At 41.8% G+C, this 21,299-nt stretch overlaps 1 protein-coding gene across 2 annotated transcripts in view; it reads left to right on the top strand.

Moving 5' to 3' along the window:
- The window catches only part of pkn1a (protein kinase N1a), a 38,393-nt gene extending 17,848 nt beyond the window's left edge, over positions 1 to 20,545 (top strand). Inside the window, exons 1-23 of one of the 2 annotated variants that reach the window (XM_086032341.1) lie at positions 1,211 to 1,549; positions 3,258 to 3,452; positions 3,901 to 4,006; positions 4,079 to 4,227; positions 5,503 to 5,623; positions 7,834 to 7,979; positions 9,156 to 9,369; positions 9,446 to 9,640; positions 10,580 to 10,689; positions 11,592 to 11,735; positions 12,755 to 12,830; positions 13,253 to 13,388; positions 13,596 to 13,680; positions 15,194 to 15,273; positions 15,477 to 15,552; positions 15,621 to 15,712; positions 16,315 to 16,491; positions 17,267 to 17,329; positions 17,485 to 17,561; positions 17,634 to 17,776; positions 18,324 to 18,431; positions 18,531 to 18,611; positions 19,647 to 20,545. In XM_086032341.1, coding sequence (XP_085888467.1) covers positions 1,508 to 1,549; positions 3,258 to 3,452; positions 3,901 to 4,006; positions 4,079 to 4,227; positions 5,503 to 5,623; positions 7,834 to 7,979; positions 9,156 to 9,369; positions 9,446 to 9,640; positions 10,580 to 10,689; positions 11,592 to 11,735; positions 12,755 to 12,830; positions 13,253 to 13,388; positions 13,596 to 13,680; positions 15,194 to 15,273; positions 15,477 to 15,552; positions 15,621 to 15,712; positions 16,315 to 16,491; positions 17,267 to 17,329; positions 17,485 to 17,561; positions 17,634 to 17,776; positions 18,324 to 18,431; positions 18,531 to 18,611; positions 19,647 to 19,850 — 2,820 coding nt within the window. In that variant the 5' untranslated portion in view covers positions 1,211 to 1,507 and the 3' untranslated portion in view covers positions 19,851 to 20,545. Of the gene's footprint in view, positions 1 to 1,210; positions 1,550 to 3,257; positions 3,453 to 3,900; positions 4,007 to 4,078; positions 4,228 to 5,502; positions 5,624 to 7,833; positions 7,980 to 9,155; positions 9,370 to 9,445; positions 9,641 to 10,579; positions 10,690 to 11,591; positions 11,736 to 12,754; positions 12,831 to 13,252; positions 13,389 to 13,595; positions 13,681 to 15,193; positions 15,274 to 15,476; positions 15,553 to 15,620; positions 15,713 to 16,314; positions 16,492 to 17,266; positions 17,330 to 17,484; positions 17,562 to 17,633; positions 17,777 to 18,323; positions 18,432 to 18,530; positions 18,612 to 19,646 lie in introns of those variants that run through there. The other variant, XM_086032342.1, reaches the window with a different exon arrangement.
- The last annotated feature ends 754 nt before the right edge of the window (positions 20,546 to 21,299 follow it).

Below are 21,299 nucleotides of genomic sequence, written 5' to 3'. Positions count from 1 at the left end.
GGTGGAGTTCAGTAGCCTTGCTCTACTCCTACAACCGTTCTTTTCCTGGTCATTACATGCACCACTGGAGTGAACGGCTATCATCATCACGCATAAGGAACAGGCCCCATCGTGACATGCTATTTCACACAAATCTAATTTCACTTTACCTGTCACATCTTCTCAGTCGGGCCCGAGGCTTCCACTCCCTGCTGCTCACACTGTCGGGTTCAGTTTGCTCAGCGCTGTTTTGTCCAATGTTCCTTTAGTTTTTGAACGAGAATCACAGGCGGAGTCATTTGTGCCGTGAGCTGTCACCGTTTTTGTAAGGTAACAACCGGGTCGATAACCTGATGGTGACGGAGTTGGCCTTTCTTATTTCCATTTGCTTTTGAAGTTACAGTATAAGTTGAACATTTGGCACAGCCTATAGTTTGTTTTGATAAGCCGTCTCATGATTTCATTACATCACGCTGGACACCTTCCACGTATTTGTTTTTGAAGTACTATTCTCTCATTGAAACTAATGTTGATAGAGTTAATCCATCGCCGGAGTGAAACGTTTTAATACTGTACAGTTGATTTTTATCACGGTAAATAAATAAGTTTACTGAAGCTGAACCATGATTGGTCGTCATCTGAGCCCTGAGCAACTGTGATGTCATTTTCAGTCGACAGAAATGAAAAAATGGCCGCCCCTTGAGATGGTAAAAGTGGGTGGATTTTTCTGCTTATATTCCACAAATGCAATATTAATCAGAATGCCGTGTTTAGACTAGTGAAGGCGCATAAACATATTATTGCAAAACATTTTTGGGATTGACTTCCTATTCTATTTGTTCAAATGATCTCATTACGTAGATGAAAAGGTGGCACGGTTTTTGATTAGTTAGCACGTCCGCCTCACAGTGCAGAGGTCGTGGGTTCTAATCTGGGCGCTGGCCTTCCTGTGTGGAGTTTGCATGTTCTCACCGTGTCTGAGCCGTGTGCCTGTATCTATGAATTCTACAGGGGTTTGTAAATGTGGAAAAATTAAGACATTCAACCCAACTTTACTCTCTGGCTTTGATCCAATACTTGGAAAACACATCCTTCCCTTGTTTCCACCCTCAAGATTTTATCAAGGTGGGGGAAAAAAAAAAAAGGATGCTCGATATGGACTGATTTCAGATGCAAGTGTTGACTTTACACAACCTCTGCGCGATGGATCTCCAAAATGATTTACGAAACCTTGGACAGGGAGGAAACGTTCTTGATGTATGGAGTGTCTGTCGCCCTTTTCTCTCTCTCCACAGCGGCGGCGGAGTTTGTAAAGGAAACAGGAAAGGCCTGAGCCGCTTGGTGTTGGGACGGATATCCTCTTCAGGAGCCGTGACCCCTCCCCTCTCACTTAACTCTCCCTCTCTTTATCTCTTTTTACCGGGTTTCCCCAACTCCAAACAAGCCGCATTTTGTCCACAGTTTGGCTCAGAAGGGCATCGAAGTTGTGTTCTGCTGTAGTTTTCGGATCATCAAACCTGAGCAAACTATGTGTTGGCATGGCGACGAGGAGGATGAGGACAGCTCGGAGGTGACGTTTTGTCAGCTTGTTTGTTTGCTTTGTGTGTTCCCGTAATGGCAAGTCGTGTTAGGACTCTCTGTGATTAACGCTCCGAGTGTTGCTGATGGAGTGTCGGGGGACGAGCAGACAAAGTCCATTTGGAACTTTGAACGTGAACAAGAGCCACTTGTTCACAGGGGCTGCTTTGTGACATTTTTCGCCTGGTCGGTTAGACCTAAGGATGTAATGTTTACAGATCATGTAGTTATTGAAAGTCATTTCAAATGATGATGATGGAAGTAAATAGCATCTTTGATTTCCATGACAACCCCCGATCACCCTTTTTTGTGGTTTATTACTTCGAGTGGACTAGTCAGGATACTTCTAATAGCGTGTTACTATTAGCATCGGTGCTGATGTTACGAGTTTTGTAACGTGCTTGTACAAACTCGATAGACAATGTTTTGTTTTTTTTACATACATGATGTTTAATTTTCAGCATGCCATATATCCACCTATAGTTGTTATTTACTCAACTTCATCCAGATTCTATTTATAAGTATGGTTGGAGTTGGAGGCGCTGCAGTTTTTGAACGGGTGAATAGAGAATTGTTACTTTTGTGTCAATACATTGAGGATAGATGTCTAATTTCCTTCTTTATGCTTGTGTTTCTTTTTACTACCAGTGAGAAAAGAGTTCCCTACACACAGTGGAAGGAAAAGTGAACTGTACCACTTAGTTGAAACATTGCTATAGAAAACGTAACTGCTGTTAAATATAAGTGTGTTTTTCCCTCAAAGGGCAAAAGCAAGACAATGCAAATTGTCAAATTTGGAAGTTGTTTATTTCTTTAAACACATTTTTTTTGAGAATATGTTCTATGCAGGCCCACTACTTGAAACAAGGCATTCTGATAAATATTACGTCTATGGAAGAAGAGTTAATCGACCCGTTTTTAGCCATTTCTGAGGGCGGCCATTTTGTCACTTCTGTCGACTAAAAATGACATCACAACCACTCAGGGCTCAGGTAGCGACCAATCACGGCTGACCTGTTTTCTGAAGCTTAGCCGTGATTTGTTGTTACCTGAGCAGTTGTGATGTCATTTTCAGTCGACAGAAGTGACAAAATGGCCGCCCCCTGTGATGGCTACAAACAGATGGATTTCACTGCTTAACGCATATTCCACAAATGCAAAATTAATCAGAATGTCGTGTTTCATCTTGTCGGCCTGCTCGGAACATATTCTTGAAAAAAATATGTTTGGGTTGTTTACCTCCTTTAAGTGGATAAGGTAGTCAGTTAGAGCGGAGGCCACTATTTGAGTAAATACAGAAAACACTCAATGGGTTGGCTTCTTCAATTTGTTACTATGTCCTTGTCAGGGAAAAAATATTGCCACAATGGTTTTATATATAAATTACACTTTCAGGCGAGTCCAGGAGCAAAAAAAACCATCCTTATTATGACTATAAACACAGACCAAGTCGTTCTACTTTTCTGCACTCCTATTCTTTTAACTTCTCATTTTTACGCTTTCCTCTAAAATCCCCCATTGTTGTCTCTCCCTCTCCATCTCCTTTCTTCCATTACACACCGCTGTATCCTGCCCATCATCTTTTCCTCTGCTGGCGAACTCTCCATCAACACCTCTCGTTACCAAAGTGTGAACAGCTATCCTGTTCTTGTATTTTATGACCACACCCTCAAGTACATCTTCGCTCTCCTTCTCTCCAGAGTGACCCGGGCGGGCTGTCGGTACTGGAGCAACTGGGTCTGGACCAGAACTCTGACTTCTCTGACTCGAGCGTGCAGCAGCTGCTGGATGAGCAGCGCGAGAGGATTCGCCGGGAGATCCGCAAGGAGTTGAAGATTAAGGAAGGAGCCGAGAATCTGCGCAGGGCCACCACGGACAAGAGGAACGCTCAGCAGGTTGGCTTGTGCTTGATCTGTCACCAAAAGCCCAAAAAGTCATCATCATGATAATGTGTACTCTTTGTCCGAAATAGAGCACAAAACAGCCTTGTTAAAAAAATATATATTGTTGTAATATTTACAGTACAAGAATTTGTGATTTGTGATGCAGCAATATTACATGTAAATTACATGTCAAATTAGTGTGTGGACCCGTGGTGTAAGGCAGCAGACACGTCGCCAAAACAAATTTAGAGAATGACGCGCATTCTATTTGTGACACAGAGTCTATTTGAGGGACAGACACTGAGGAAATATGGTAATTAACACTGCCGGAATGATAAATGGTTGTAGTCCAGATTAAGAGACAGATTCCCACCCAGACCGGGCATTTCCCGTAACACATTTGTTTCAGAGTTTGGAAGTAACAATGAAACTCTTTAACTCTCTCGGTTGAATCATTCAGGTGGACAGTCAGCTCCGGTGCTCCAATCGCAGGCTAGATAACCTTCACGCCCAGCTCCAAGAACTGGACGCTCACATTGTAGTGAAAGGAGGAGATGAGAATAAAGGTAAGCGGTCCGCATGAATATTCTCCATGCTGTGTCAATCTTGCATCAGCGCCAATCTTTTTCTTGTCCCAGATGAATGTCCTCAGTCTCCTGGGGCGGAGAGCAGAATGTCAGCCCACAAGGAGCGCATCGCTGCCCTGGAGAGGCAGCTCAACATTGAGCTCAAAGTCAAGCAAGGAGTTGAGAACATGATCCCAATCTACGCCAATGGATCCACCAAGGTACTTTATTGCGTATTGTTCAGTCGTCTGTGTACTGTGGATGTCGGTCCCCTCAAGAATAGGAGCGGTTTTCAACCTCTTTCATGCACAGAGAGATTCCACAAAATAGCGGCATCAGAAACTTTTATAAGAAATCTGCCATAGCATTACACACCAAAGGCTTTCTTGCCACAATTGCATTCCCTTTGACACGCACACTGTAACAGATCTCATACTGCTTCAGAAGGCAGAATATTCCCTGATTGACTCGCCCCATTCCATGTCAGTGGCAGAATAGCGACCTGAGAAAAAGGCACTCATTCACTCACTCACTCACTCACTCACTCACTCGCCCAGTCTCACTCACTCGCACACAGTCACACTCTCACTCGCTCACTCACTCGTCCATTCTCAGTCACTCACTCACTCACACACTCACTCACTCACTCACTCATTCTCACACAGTCACTCACTCATTCACTCACTCACCCATCCTCACACACTCACTCACTCGCTCCCTCACTCGCCAATTCTCAGTCACTCCCTCACTCGCCCATTCTCACAGTCACGCTCTCACTCACTCGCTTACTCACTCACTCACTAACTCACTCACTCATTATCACACAGTCGCACTTTCACTCATTCACTCACTCACCCATCCTCACTCGCTTACTCACTCTCTCACTCACTCACCCATCCTCACACACTCACTCACTCACTCGCCCATTCTCAGTCACACTCTCACTCACTCGCTTACTCACTCACTCACTTACTCACACAGTCACACTCTCACTCATTCACTCACTCGCTCCCTCACTCGCCCATTCTCAGTCACACTCTCACTCACTCATTCTCACACCGTCACTCTCCCACTCATTCACTCACTCACCCACCCTTACACGCTTGCTCACCCTCTCACTCACTCACTCTTACGAATACCCACTTGTGCTCTTACACGCTCACAAACCTGCTTGCTCTTTTGCTCACTTGTACTCTCTTACACATACACTTTTACACATGCTCTCACAGTCACACGCACGCACACACGCACTCACGCACACCTCCCCCACATGGTTCATGGTGGAGTTCACCTTCATGGTTCACAACCTTGCAACCTGCTGACTCTACACTGGAATAGTAATCAGACAACGCATAGAATCGCTACCCTCCCTTCTCTTGATTACTCACACTCTCGCCACATTGCTCCCCTGAATCTGTAATCTCTATTCCACTGAGAGCCGGAACGATTCAGTCTAAAGGCCTGACAATGTTTGACCTTCCTCTTTGTGCCATCAGGATAAGAAGATGCTGCAGACGGCCCAGCAGATGCTGCAGGACAGTAAAACCAAAATAGACATCATCCGCATGCAAATCCGCAAAGCCGTGCAGGCCACCGAGCACAACGATGACACACAGGGTAGGTGCAGGTTGTTACCTCAGCCAAGGATGCTTTGAAAAATTGAAAAAGAGAAGAAAATATGGATACTCCTTCTTTTGCATTTAAACCAGCTGCCACTTTTAAGTGAAAACTTTTCTACGAAATGTTGGGTGCTTATTAGGTGACCTCGGACCTGAGAAGGGCTCCTTGTGGCTCACAGTCTCTGTTGGAGTTCATACCAAGGGTGTTTGACAGGCATCTTCCAGAACACACTAATCAAGCGTTCCCTTATGGACTGAGGGAACTGAAATGGGCCTTCCAAAAACTATGTCAACACAGAAATCACCAAATAACAGATTAGTTTTGCTGTGATAAGATATTTTATATACAACAGTGATTTTTATGCTAATGATTTATTAATTTGCTTTAGTGATGCCTGACACATCTGAAAAGTTATTGTCTTCTAAAAATACCAACAGCGACAATGAAAATGTGCTTTTTGATGGCAAAACAATGTATTTACAAATATTCACCAGTTTAACAATTTTACATTTGACAAACTTCACAAACTATTTGCACGCTATTTTGTAGTAGTATTTAGTAGTGTGTGCGTGCTAATTGTGCCATGCATGTGTGTGTTTACTGTGATGTACTTTACATCATAGCTTTTACTTCTGAATTTAAATAATCCCAATCATATTGTCTCCATTTTTTAACACTCTTTGTAGTAGGTTTAATGTAACAAACATTTTGATCAACCACTAGTTGCTTGTAACGTTCGAATTTCCAGACATCCGCCATGTCGCGATACACTGCGATAGCATCCAAAAGGGACCCAATGCTGCCATCTGCTGGCCATAGTTAAGTGTTTTTTTGTTTGTTTGCTTGTTTGTTTGTTTTTTAACTTTGCCATCTTAATGATCAAATCATAGTTGGCCAAGACTTTTCCCCGCCCATTCCCATACAAAAAAACCCAAAACATAGTTGACAGCAATTGATGTCAATGGCACTCCTCGTTAGGATTTCCGTTGACAGCATTTCACGAGATTGAGGCATGTGACCCAGTACTTTTGTCCATATAGTTATCTCTTTTCTATATCTTGTTATACTTCAACATTTTTTTTTTTTTTTGTGCTCCAGTGCTCCCCCTACAGACGTGACATGAATAAGGGAATTCAGAGATGCTCTTCTCCTTATTACAAGACAGTGTAGCATTCAAAGAATTTTGATGTTATTATTTCAAAGTGAAATTAGATATACCGGTAATTTATTGCTTGATACAATTTATTTTGCAATGTCCTCGCCATCATGTGGTAAATCTGATGGGGATTTTTTCATGTCCCGTGAACAAAGCAGATGTTCTCGCTGAATATAATGTAGTTATCCAGAATCATGAGCCTTCAGCTACTGACGTCAGGGCTCCCATTTTGGTTCCATACTGTGCTCCCACACAGACGATCTTAAGTTATTCTGGTTCATTTAAAGCAAACGCACAAATGCGCACACACACACACGCAAGTGGGTTGTGTGTCTAGTGTATACAGACAGTCTCCAGGCACCACACCCCCAGGAGGGGTCATCTAGCGGAGTCCATGCTCAAGGCAGAACACCTTATTAGGAGATACAAGCACCCATAAGCCACCTCCACTCCCACCGCTCTTATTAACCCCCCTCCCCAATCCCCCAACGTTATCACTCGTACTACATTTTGAGCCAATCACAAATCAGACACTTTTAATACTGTTTTATTTTATCCATGTTCAACAGCCGGACAAAGTCAATTGCTTTAGGCTGTGTTTATCTCTACCTTGTAGATCTTATCCTCTCCATCTTCCACCTCCTTTTCTTCCAGCCCCCTCGTCGCTTATCTGCTCCACGGAGTGCGATGCCCACTCTTGAGAGGCCACGTCTAAGTGGACCAGATGTTGTTGTAAAGTGTGTCTGAAAGACCGCGATCTGGCTTTGAAGAGCAATATGTTTATTATGGATTAAAGATGTGAAGGTTATGGTGAATGACGAGTGTGCAGTTAATAGATTGCAAACAAGCCTCCAGGCTCTACTTGTTTCTCTTCTGTGCGCTTAATCCGCGACACTTATTATAGATGTTATCATCACTTAGCATGCCCCCGGGTGGGTTGGTGCCTCTTGTTAAAACTTACCAGACAAGCAAACCGGGGTGCTGTTGCCTCAGTATGAACTGTGACGAGACAGAATTCCGGTGTAACATGATGTCTCCGACGTCACTGCAGGTAACCACGACATGTGTGGGGTGGAGCTGCGCATCGAGGAGCTGAGGCATCACTACAGGGTGGAACATGCCGTTGCTGAGGGAGCCAAAAATGTCCTTAGGCTCCTGGGGGCCAGCAAGGTTCAAGACAAGAAAGCCCTTTCGGAGGTAAGAGGGCTATTGACGCTTTTGTGTTTCCAAAAGCAGAAAGTAGGCGGTCCTCGGTTTTCAATGGTTATATTTATGACCTACGACTGTTTTTCAGACACATATAGTAGTTAATGTAATTCTGACTTGACTACTGCGTTAGCGTAGGTTAGTGATGACTATGGTGCAATTTTTTGCCCCCAAAAAATACAATGTTATACTCCACATTCCCGACTGCTCTGTTTACTTGCTGCTCTCAGTCTCATCTTGGGCTGGGCAAATATGGGAAAAAAATTATAATCACAATTATTTTGATGTATTTAGTATTGATTGATTGATTAATAAACATGATCATTCATTGATTTAGAAACTCAGTAGTTATCTTTTCTTTTGATTGAAGATAATTCTATGTTTTGCTTTGAATGTTTTAAAGCACTTTGAGTTGCATTTTTATGTATGAAAAGTGCTATATAAATAAAATGTGATTGATTGATTGATTCAACTGCTAAAACTGAACTTAAAATAAAAGAAAATAAATCCTGAGCAACTGTGATGTCATATTCAGTCGACAGAAGTTACAAAATGGCCGCACCCTAAAATGGCTAAAAGTGGGTGCATTTTGCTGCTTAATTTATATTCCACAAACACAATATTAATCTCTACTATTATTTTTAAGAATTTAAAGGGGAAGTCAACCAAAACATATTTTCAACAATATGTCTTATGCAAACCCACTCGTTGAAACAAGGCATTCTGATAAATATTGCGTTTGTGGAATAAGAGTTAATCCACCTGTTTTTAGCCATCTCTGGGGGCGGCCATTTTGTCGCTTCTGTCGACTGAAAATTACATCACAACTACTCAGGGCTCGGGTAACGACCAATCGCGGCTGACCTGTTTTCTGAAGCTGAGCCGTGATTGGTCGTTACCTGAGCCCTGAGCAACTGTGATGTCATTTTCAGTCGATAGAAGTGACAAAATGGCCGACCCCCAAGATGGCTAAAAGTGGGTGCATTTTGCTCGTTAATTTACATTCCACAAACACAATATTAATCAGAATGGCGTATTTCAACTGGTGAGGCTGCATAGAACATATTTTGGAAGAGAATATGCTCGGGTTGACTTCCACTTTAATGTTCTCCTTAATATTCACCAAACATGATCTTTCAAGCTGCCTTGCATCACTTCCGTGCACAGGCACAATCTCGACTGAGCGAGGCCTCTCAGCGCTTGGACTTGTTAAGGGATTCGCTGGACCACCGTCTGGCTGAGCTGCCCGAGGATCACCCCAAAGCCAACGTCATCAAAGAGGAGATGGTGCTGTCCTCCTCACCGGCCTTCAGCTCTCGCCACGGCGCCCCCTATGTACACAACCAGTACAGCACCCTCAACAAGCCCTCGCCTCTCACTGGTATGAGGCCAGAAACAAAACTCAATCCCACCAGGAATACGATCTTACTTTAAAACTGTTTCGACCGTGTGCTCAGGAACCTTGCAGGTGCAGCTGCTGGGCTGCGTGGGGTTGTTGGAGTTGGTCCCGGGGCGCAACAAGGGCACTGCTGTCATGTTGCCCTGTTACAGCCCCGGAGATACACGGTCCTTCATGAGGGCCAACAAGGGACTCTACAGCCGGAGTGGTTCAGTCAGCGGAAAGACGCCCAGCAAGACAGAGGAGCTCTCGTGTAAGTACAAAATAACAGTTTATGCGAGTCTCTGTGTGATGTGTTTCCTGTGTGACTTTTATTAAGCAAAGGCATCAATTTTACATTTGAAAAAAATTCTCAGCACACCACCAAACCAAAATGTTCCAAAAGGTATGCAAGGCTCGAAAAAAAAAAAAAAATTTCCTTTACGGAGCAATTTTGCGAATCATTGACTTCATTTGAGGAGCAACTTTTTAATTTTGTGGCGCAAGGGATGTGAAGAAAGTGTTTTGGTAAACAATAATATATGAAAATATCATGAATGAGCAATTGATTTTCTTTATTTTTATAATCAATAGTTTCTGTTTATTGAATTCACGCGTATAGCAGCAACCTGTGTTTGGTTGTCTAGAATATATATATATATATATATACATACATACATACATACACACACACTGTTGCTGTCCCTGCCACTGAAACTGGTCAAAATGCATTAAGGTCGCTAATGTTAGAAGATATATATTTTTGCAGCCAGGCAATTTTAATTTCAGATCTATGATTGTGAGACAGGAAATCCTCACATTAGACCGCCAGTGTTCTCACATCAGAAGTTACTCAACACCTATTCTTTCCACAGCCACTTTCATCATTCATCTTTCAGTATTCTGCACATATGCTTGAATAACTACCAAACTGTTCTTAAATAGCCACGTAATATCTTTAAATGTTATTTAATCTGTGACATCTTTGCATAAAAACTTGAGCAATACATCCAACAGATTGACATTAAGTGGTTTGCAATTCTGTCCATTTTTGGGGGACCTTTCCAGTCTGTGAAACTCAACAGCATGAACTAATTGACCAAAACACTTACACAAATGCTGAATATGTGAAATGTGCTAATGCTTGGTCCTCGTCAGCATCATGTGTAGTAATATCACTTGTGTACTAAATTCATTGTGTGTGTACGTGTAGCTGAGGTGAGTGCTGTGCTCAAGCTGGATAACACAGTGGTGGGCCAGACCGCTTGGAAGACTGTCGGAGAGCAGGCGTGGGACCAGACCTTCACTGTGGAGCTGGAGAGGGTCAGTCACACAAGTATTCATACTTACGCATTTTTATTAGGGTTTGACCAATATTTTATTGATTTTTTTTTTTAATTTTTTTTTTTTAGGTTGATTCTGATACTTGGCAGAATAAAACCAGTAACTGATTTATTGGCTGATTAAATTAAACTATATATAATGAATAATAGGTTGGTTAGCACGTCCGCCTCACAGTTCAGAGGTCGCGGGTTCGATCCCGGCCCCGGCCTCCCTGTGTGAAGTTTGCATGTTCTCCCCGTGCCTGCGTGGGTTTTCTCCGGGTACTCAGGTTTCCTCCCACATTCCAAAAAACATGCATGGTAAGTTGATTGGACACTCTAAATTGCCCCTAGGTGTGATTGTGAGTGCGGTTGTTTGTTTGTCTCTGTGTGCCTTGCGATTGGCTGGCAACCAATTCAGGGTGTCCCCCGCCTACTGCCCGAAGACAGCTGGGATAGGCTCCAGCACGCCCCGCGACCCTTGTGAGGATAAGCGGTATCGATAATGGATGGATGGATAATGAATAATATAATTTTTTTATTGGTCCCCTAACACTTACCACAGTAACAGTATAAATCACAAGCAGAACATGACTGACAGACATTGACTGTTTTACAATACTTTGTTCTTTAATATTTGTATAACTTGACAATAGAGAAAAATCAGCAAAAATCAGCTGGTTTTTATTGATTTATTTTTTTATATTTTGCAATGTTTTGTGGGGCCTGATGTTTTGAATATCATTCTTTGTTTTACGTTTTACTGTCTTTAAAAACAGTCAGCAAAAATCAGCCGATTTAAAAAATAAATAAATAAAAATCTTAAGTGGTCTGAATCATCATTCAGTTCTTATTATCATGTTCTTCGACTAAAAACTATGCCTTTTTCCTGCATGTTTGTAGTCCAGGGAGATGGAGATTGCGGTGTACTGGAAGGACTACCGCTCACTGTGCGCTGTGAAGTACCTGAAGTTAGAAGAGTTCCTGGATAACCAGAAGCACACGGTTCAGCTGGAGCTGGAACCTCAGGGCCTGCTGTTAGCTGAGGTAGAAACAAATGATGTATACACTGCAACTTTAAGTCCTTGTAAAGTACAAATAAAATGTCTTATAAATTTAACGCACCACACATATGTTGTAAGCAATACTGCCAAATTTGAATGGTTAAAAAAATGCCAAGTATATAGAATGAAGCACAATATTGTGACGTATCAAGCCGGTCTCCGCTATTAAACGCTGTTGGTGTGTCTACTGAATGCGTGAAATTGCACCCAGCTGAAAAATGGATGCTACTTTGTCTTGCATCTTTCTTATGCCTACACATCCTGACATGTTTGAGCCCAAAATTCTGATTAAAGCCTCTAGTGGCTGTATCACACCAGGTCGTCGCTGGGCTTTCCACACTGCAACGAGAAGCACTAGCCAAGAGCTAGCTCGCGAGTTAACAGGCTTCGGCTTAATACCAAGGTCTTAGTAACCGCTAATCAAGGGCGGAGCTATTAGAGATTGAGAGACTGCCCTCCCAGTGAGATTCATGAAAAAAATATACTTTTGATTTTTTGTTGTAAATTATTATGAAATTGTTTTTGAATTTGTGTTTCGTTGTGTTTTTTTATTGTATTGAATGAGAAGAATGGCATAATTGTGGTTGTCTAAGGAAGATCTGACTTCATATTCGTCAGTTTGTCATTATATTTGAATATACGATGTGTCGGGACAGGAGGATTGTGCTCAGTGTGGGAAATATTCAGGCCCATCCTGATTTTTCCAGGCCCACCTATTAGCCACATTCTGGCTCCGCCCCTGCCGCTAATGCTAACATTTATGATATATCAGTCTTTACTGGGGAGGAAAAATCCCTGTTCACATACCCCTCACCACAGGATAATCTTTCAGAGACATCTGACAATCAAGCTTTTGCTAACTTTGTTCATAAGGGAGGGAAAGGTAGACATGAACAACAATGGTCTATTTGTACTTTGACTACAACGAAGGCCAGAAGCACACAGATAAAAATACTGCATCAGTCACATGCACCTGTCTTAATAATTTTGCTTGCTTTCCAGGTGACATTCTTCAATCCAGTTATTGAACGAGTCCCTCGCCTACAAAGGCAGAAGAAGGTCTTCTCCAAGCAGCAAGGTGGGATCTTTTGTTTAATAACGTATCTCTTTGAATTTAATAGCTTGCTTGGATGTGACCATAGGTAGGCGCTCATCAATCAGTACTTAATTTGATTTAGCTAATAGCAACCTCTAGTGGTTCATTACTAATTTTATTTTTTAATGTGAGAAACTTCAGGCCACTCAGCGGATCCCTCATTAGTTACACTTTTATGATCGAAAGAGGCCAGTCCAAAGTTTTGATTGACACTGTAAGAGGGGTAGTAATTAACAGGCTACACAATAAAACATCGGTCATTTGGTCTTGTAGGAGATGCACTGTGCATTTGTGTAATCTAAAATTTTATTTCAAAAGTCCTGTGAAGTTCAAAACATCCCAATGCCTGCAGATACCCTAAAGAACCTTCATCAGTGGCATGTGTGCTTTGTTCATATTTCCAGGCAAGGCGTTCCTTCGAGCTCGCCAAATGAACGTCGACATCGGGACGTGGGTGCGGCTTCTGCGAAACGCCATTCCCACCGTCAACAACTCGGGAACCTACAGTCCCAGCGCACACAACCTGGCGCTCAATTCTGGGTGAGACGCGCAAGCACTGGCACGTGGCTGCCACTCATTTACATGTACCCATCAGCAACCCTCGAACCTTTTTCCCTTCTTTATGTCGGAAGCCTCCGCCCCACGCCTAACTTTCCTCTTGTTTGTCTTCTCTCTGTTCATTTGTGCGTCTTCTGCTGCTGCCGTGCCGCGTGTCGCTCTCTCCGGTGTCTCGTTCGGCGCTTTCAGGGACATCTCCGTGGAGAAGCTAAGCCTGGATAGCGACTCGCCGATAAGGGGCGATTACAAGCGAGATGCGGACGTGCACACACCGGTGAGACAGACAGACAGGAGGGGGACATGGGGGCAGGAGTGTGTGTGTGTGTGTGTGTGTGTGTGTGTGTGTGTGTGTCTGGTGTGGTTAGCTCCACACAATCGAATAATAATTTGATTACACTCACATAAAAGTGGGAACAGGAAAATCTGTTCAACACGAAATCTTATTTAAACAGCTCATAATCCACAATTCGAGGTACGATTACAATTGTGTGGAATTGATTTATCGTAACTGAGGCAAAATGCAACCAACTGGCTGTCACTAGCAGAGGCATTATTAGTAAATGCTCAACTAGTTTGCTGTCTACAGGACGACAACACCACCACTTCCACTGTTTCCAGTCCACTTCCCGATCCAGTAAATTAGTGGCCTAATAAGCTATGAATAATGACTGCCGGTATTCCATTTTTTTCTCATTGTACTGATGGGGAAAAAAAATCAAAATGCATTCAGAAAATAGTCACATTCATTATCTTGTTGCAAATTATTTGAGCAAATCTCTCTCAACTATATCATGAATTAGTTTTTTCCTTTACAAATGTGCAACTTCCAGATCACAGAGGGTCAGTGTACCTTTTAAAGAAACAACTTTTTTCAAGAAATCATTTTAATCGTACCAAAATGTCCTCATCCATTTGGAAATCCTCACATCCTCAATCCTCAAAACACAGTGGAAAATGTTCAGAAAGCGGGTGCAGTTTTCTCCCTGCCTCGTAAGTGTAAACATAAAACTACACACATGTTGTGGCAGTACATGATCAAAACACAAAAGGATTCCGTTAAACCACCCTCTTCTGAACTATTGCTGTTGGGCGACATTTTGCCATAGTGTCTTACAATATTTCTACAGTAGGTATTCATTTTCACGGCATCAGTGTGACCTCTGGTGGACGGAATTAGCAACAACAGTTACTTGTATTTGGAAAATTGCAGTATGTGTTTCTGTTTGTTGTTTTAAAGGTTTTTTTTTTTTGGCCAAATGCCTGTCCCTACTCTAAACAAAGTATAGACTCATGCACACACAAAAACAACTTAAAGGCCCTTATGAGAGTGCCCTAGGAGACACAAATTAACACTTTTATTTCATTAAATATGTAAGTAAAGTAATAAAGCCCATTATTTTCTATTAAATCTGTTATTACAGGGCAGTACGGTTTACTAGTGGTTAGCTTGTCTGCCTCAGGGCTCTGTGGTTCAGGGTTTAAATCTCAGCTCAGGTCTTCTTATGTGGAGTTGGCATATCCTCCCCGTGCTTGTGTGGGTTATCCTCCTACAGCCCCAAAACATGCATGTTATCTTAAATGAAGACTATTAATTGCCCATAGGTGTGAATGTGTGTGTGAATGGTAGATGATAGATTAGATTGTACAACACATTTTTGAAAAACAATAACCCCATGTCCCGAAAAAAGTGCCTCAACAGTTTTGTGTCGCACGCCACAACATCGTGTTTCCTTGTCTTTTCCCCCCCACGTCTTCCTCTCCTTCATTCCTCTTGTTTTCCCTGCCAGGACCGACCGCCAATCATCGAGCCCTTTACCCCCCCAGACCTCACCCCCGGGTGCCCTGTCCGAACCCCGTCTGTCAGCAGGTACACGCTTGCATGCCGGAATGCAATGTACAATATGCCACACGCCATTTGTAACATGAGTTCTTTTGCTACATTTGCACAAAGTACCGAGATCCGGTGTATGTCCTCATGCCATGTAATGAAGCATCCATAGTATTTCTGTGTGTTATCTCTAGTAATGAATATAAATGAGTGTTTCGTCAAACCTTCCATTGTTTCTCCAGTAAGCAGAAGAAAGGCCCTCTGTCTCTCCAAGACTTCAGGCTGATAGCTGTGTTGGGACGAGGCCATTTTGGGAAGGTACACTTACTTGGGGACCTCAGCTTCAACTATCAATATCCCTTGAATTCAATAACGTCTGTTTGCAGGTGCTGTTGTCTGAGTACAAGAAGACGGGCACCATGTTTGCCATCAAAGCTCTGAAGAAAGGCGATATTATAGCGCGTGATGAGGTTGAAAGGTACGTTTTATGTGTTTTATTGTATTCTGCAAGATAATGTTGCCGGGCTTTGAATGGCAGTCATGTTCTTGTGAATGTTGTTGTAATAGGATGCATGACATGCTTTTAGCCAATTACCCGAAGGATCAAGAATTATCGTCACGCTACACACCCTTTTTTCTTGTTAAATGGACTGAGAAAATGACTCTTGATGCCTCTATGATAAACAACTATAGACTAGTGCTGTCAAGCGATTACATTTTTTTAAACTAATTAATCTCAAAATTTTTCCATAATTGATCGCATTTTTCAACTACAATTTTTACGAAGCTTGGAACTGATATTTACTTGAGTAAAATATTGGAATTAATGAGGAAAAAAAATAAAAGTATATTTCAATTTAAAGCTAATAGCTTTCTTTGATCCTTGAATCCGATTCTTTTTCTGTAAAATACAACATTTGAACGACCAAAATTTGTTCAACAAATATGGTATGTGAATTTGGCTTTCCAATGTGCGCAAATAGAAAAACAATTTCCCAGCCATTCAAAAGTCAGTATTCCATAATATGTCCTCTCTCCTTCTGTCCCCTCCTGTCCTTTTCCTCCCTATTCCTGATCCAGTCTGATGTGTGAGAAGCGCATCTTCGAGACGGTCAACATGTCGCAACACCCCTTCCTGGTCAACTTGTTTGCATGCTTCCAGACTCCAGAGCATGTGTGTTTTGTCATGGAGTACACAGCGGGAGGTGATCTGATGATGCACATCCACACTGACGTCTTCATCGAGCCACGAGCCGTGTACGTAACTAAAAATGGCCACACGTTACAATGATTTGCTGGTTGTCAAGGGTATACCAAAGTGAAAATATAATTGCCACATCTGAGCCGTAGAAGAAATGTATTTAGATCCAGCAAACGTTCACGCAGGCGTCATATTTTAAACAACCACAGCTTTGCCTTAGGAAAATCCACCTAGCTTACTGCTAACTAACGATACAAAACGGCATTGATATGATAACGGTTAGCATTGATAGGTGCGGTTTTAGAACACTTCAAGCAACTTATATCTGAGTGGCGCAACACATTTGGACAGATAATATAACAATATTCACAGACATATCTATCTTCTATGAAAAATGACTAATATTACTGCACCTTACTGAGTCTCTTAATGTAGTAGGAGTTAGAAGTACTCTTCTTCGCTTGTATCCACATGACTGTAGGATAGTCTTATAGTGCTATCCGGTGGCTAAGGCCAGAACACCAGAAGGAGCAGCACAAGGAATAAGATTGCAGGATATAAGTCATGATGCACAAATTGTTCCATTCTTTACATTCGGTTTAATTGCTAGTACTCCGTATTTTTATAAAGTACAATGTAGGGCGCAATTTTTCCTTATTAAAAATGACATTTCAATGGGGAAAGATGATTAGAGATACGATTGTTTTGACTTACAAGCATGGTCAGTGGTCACGGAACAAATTAAGCTTGTTTCTCAAGGCACTACTCACGATTTCATGATATTCCCTTTAAGTGCATGAAAGTAATCATGCGTCTTTTGTTGAATTTCAGATTTTATGCTGCCTGTGTGGTTCTTGGACTTCAGTTTTTGCATGACAATAAGATTGTGTACAGGTGCGTGGAACCCACAAATAAGACCCACACTCACTTTACAGATCATTTGGTACACCTGTATTGTTTCTGATCAGATAATGCAGTTGTACCTAATTTTGTAAATAACCACAACGATAATAATAAACATGATATTTAGCGAGCATGTTATGTTGTAGAGATTTGAAGCTGGACAACCTGCTGCTGGACACAGACGGCTACGTGAAGATTGCCGACTTTGGCCTGTGTAAAGAAGGTGATTATTGATTAGTTCCTGACATATGGGGAGCCACGGTCATGTGATGTCCATCTTCCTCCTGTCACGTAGGCATGGGTTACGGAGACCGCACCAGCACTTTCTGTGGGACGCCAGAGTTTTTGGCTCCCGAGGTCCTGACTGATACGTCCTACACCAGGGCAGTGGATTGGTGGGGGTTGGGGGTTCTCATCTATGAGATGTTGGTGGGAGAGGTGAGAACTGCACACACATACATAGAACTTCATCATGAATGGACTTCGCAATGTAGTAGAATGGAATTTTCAAATGGCAAAGGCTGCAATTTGGGACAAAGTAAACAACACTGCTTCATTTTGATATTTTATTTATCTGTATAGTGTTTATAAGTTAAGAACTTAAGAAATGAAGTCCATATAATGCATATATTGTTTCATGAAACATGATAGTTGACGTGATAAAGCCGCATTATTGCTGTAGTCTGACTTATGACTTACTGATTTAAGTTTTCTTTTTCTTAATAATTCATGTTAATTCGCCTTTATTTTAGCGTAAGCCTAACCTACAACAACAAAACATTTATGTTTACCAAATCAGTTATTATTTATAGTAATAGAAATTAATGTATTGCTTCTGTTTGTTAAAAATACATGGGTAGAGGGACCTTGAAAAAATAATTGCATATTAAAGTGCAATATTTTGGTGGGGGTAGGGGGAATCGCAGTTTGATTATTTTTCAAAATCTTTCAGCCCTACATGATGTCATAATATGTGTGTTTGCAGTCCCCATTCCCAGGGGACGATGAAGAGGAGGTGTTTGACAGCATCGTAAATGACGAAGTCCGCTACCCGCGCTTCCTCTCAACCGAAGCCATTGGTATCATGAGACGGGTGAGAATACCACCCACGCGCACAAATCAATGTGCCAAACCCACTAACACTAGTGACACATACAGTATACCTACTTTGCGTGTGTGTGAACACCAACAGCTGCTAAGGAGGAACCCAGAGAGGCGACTGGGCTCCGGTGAAAAGGATGCAGAGGAGGTGAAGAAGCAGCCTTTCTTCAGGGTGAGAAATGTCACGTCTATTTCTAGGCTACAAAATGACAAAGTATAAACAACAAACAGGAACACTCAACAGGCTAACCAACATTGTCAGTTATTGATAGTGTCAGACCATAGCGGGAAGCGATTAAGTATGAAACCAAGATACGAGTGTTCTGAGTTACAAGCATGCACACGGAAAGAATTTGAGTCTTAAGTCAAGGCACCACTTCAGGGCTTTTCCACCCTATTGTGACACCTGGGTGTCATGGAGCTAGGTCGAAGTGCGTCAACTCATTTACTGACAGCAATTTTAGACCAATTTATAGTGGCGGAGCAACACCCCACCCATCCCCGTTGAAACAATATAATCGGCAATGGCAGTGAATTAAGGATTGTTCATTTAGAGAAAAATAGTGCTTTGGTGCCATGAGTATGAACCCAGATATAGCTGGGGAACACTGTGAAGTTTGTATAGTGTAAGACACAAACAAACCCAGAGGTTGCGCACAACCAAGTTTATTATAGTTACTGAAAACAAATGAAATAGTAAAACTAAATAAAAAGTCAAATTAAAATGAATGGTTTAAAAAAAAGATAACTGTAAATTCATTTTACGTCTGTAAAACTGTAAATATAGCAAAAATGTTCTTTGTTATTGTCTTTGTCAATTGATTTCATACATGATCTTTCGGCGTTCATTTTTAATACGGAACATTTGGTTAGCTGGTTATTTTTTTAAATACCTTTTGTTGAATTAAGTACACAATACTTGCAGTTACCTTTTTTAAATCTTAACCTGTATGAATAAAAAAAATAAACTAATACCTAAACTAAAACTAATAAAAACTAAACTAAAACAAAGCATTTTCCCCAAAAAATAATACTATTAAAAACTAACAAACCCGATTGATGAACTCATTAAAACTAAATGAATATGAAAAAAACAAAAGTCAAAACTATAATGAAAAATCCAAAAGTATTATAACTCTGAAAACAGATAAATAAACGCACATCTGTTTTTTTTCATTCCTTTTTTTTTTTTTTTTTTTTTGGTCAGAACATGGACTGGGACGCACTGCTGCAGAGGAAGGTGCCTCCTCCCTTCGTCCCCTCCATCGGTGACAAGGAAGACGTCAGCAACTTCGATGAGGAGTTCACCACGGAACAGCCGGCCCTGACGCCCCCGCGAGAGCCCCGCGTTCTCACGCGCAAGGACCAGGATAGCTTCCTGGACTTTGACTACGTCTCGGACATCTGCTAGTGGGGCAGCAATATCGTTTTGTGGCCCGCTCGCCCTCCCGTATGATTGTTTCATTAAAACACTGTGAATGAATGTGGGTAACACTGAAGTTAAGTTTTCCACGACAGTGGGATTTTATAGGCGCAGGCTGAAGGAAATTGGGTAAATTATTGGCAGGGCAAAATACGTAGGAGTCGACTCGCCGCCTCTCGTTACCGATGCCTTACATTTGTATGTACTCGTATCAGACACACGGACCAGCATTTTACGTTGTCAAGTCTTTGTATAGAGCAGCAAGAAGAGTGACTAGACGAGCTGCACGCGCACTCTTCACTGCTCTTTTTTTTTTTTTTCTACTTCTTAAAGAATCAAGAAAGATGACTTGTCAAAAGAGTGAATTCACTGACGACGAATTGACGCATTCAGATGTGACGGGAAGTTGACCACAGGGTATATGACCACTGTCTTGACGTCAATGCAGTCGGACGTCTTCTTATTTATGCTGTACGGATTTTCAAATGTGACCACTTTTACAGCTGCATTTGGTGCAAATGGACTTTTGACGGTTGCAATATTTCGAATACCCTGCACATACTTTGTTTTTCGATTGGATCCGTTTGGGGTATGATGATTGCAATAAAAGAGCGAGTGCGGTAAGCACATGCCACAAATATCAGCGCAACATTCTGGTTTCATTAAAAAAAAAATCCAGTGGTGCCTTGATGTATAAATGACTCGACTTGGAAGTTACTGTGTTGTTTGACAGGTTTTTTTTTTGTACTTTAGATACGAGTGCTGTATGGTGGCAGTGGAACTGAACTCAACACAATTTAGAATAAGCAGATGTTTAATGTCATACTAGAGAATTACACCTTGTGTATTTAATACAGACAACTGCCTAAAGTAAGGCCCTGCTAACTTAATGCTAATGCTAATTAGCATCTATGTTGCAAAGTTTTAGCCCTGTAAGAAATTGAACACCCATGGTTCAGCAAGGTGTAGACAGAATATAACAGTACTCGGTCATATTCTTTATCATCTGTGTAGCACAGCTAATGTTAGTGCCGTACTGATGAGCTCAGGAGTTGAGACAAGAATCCCACTGAGTACTAGGCAGGGCATGTCCCACTGCAATATGATTGGCTGCTGCAAAGGACTTGCCTAGACCTAAGTGAGATGCATAACGCCTCATTGAAGAGTATAGCCGTCTGTCTTAAAGCAAGCGCTTGTTTATCTACATGGCTGTCTATAATGGGCATCTATACTTACCTGCATGTCTGCATGTTTTTTCTAACTACATCATGACCTGTCTGTCTAGTACAAGTCTCTGCATGTCTAGCTGTACAACGGTACATGTCTACCTCCATGTCTGTACATAAGTAAATATCCACCTACCTGCATTTTACAATAGTACCTGTCTACCTGTACATAATAGCCAGTCTACCTGCATGTCTGGCTATTTGTAAGCAC

This window comes from Filicampus tigris, chromosome 6 (genome assembly GCF_054856515.1).
Source record: "Filicampus tigris isolate MCC_2025a chromosome 6, RoL_Ftig_1.0, whole genome shotgun sequence".
NCBI classification, from domain to species: Eukaryota; Metazoa; Chordata; class Actinopteri; order Syngnathiformes; family Syngnathidae; genus Filicampus; species Filicampus tigris.
The sequence above is the reverse complement of the archived record's forward strand: the minus strand, read 5'-3'. Positions and strand labels throughout refer to the sequence as shown.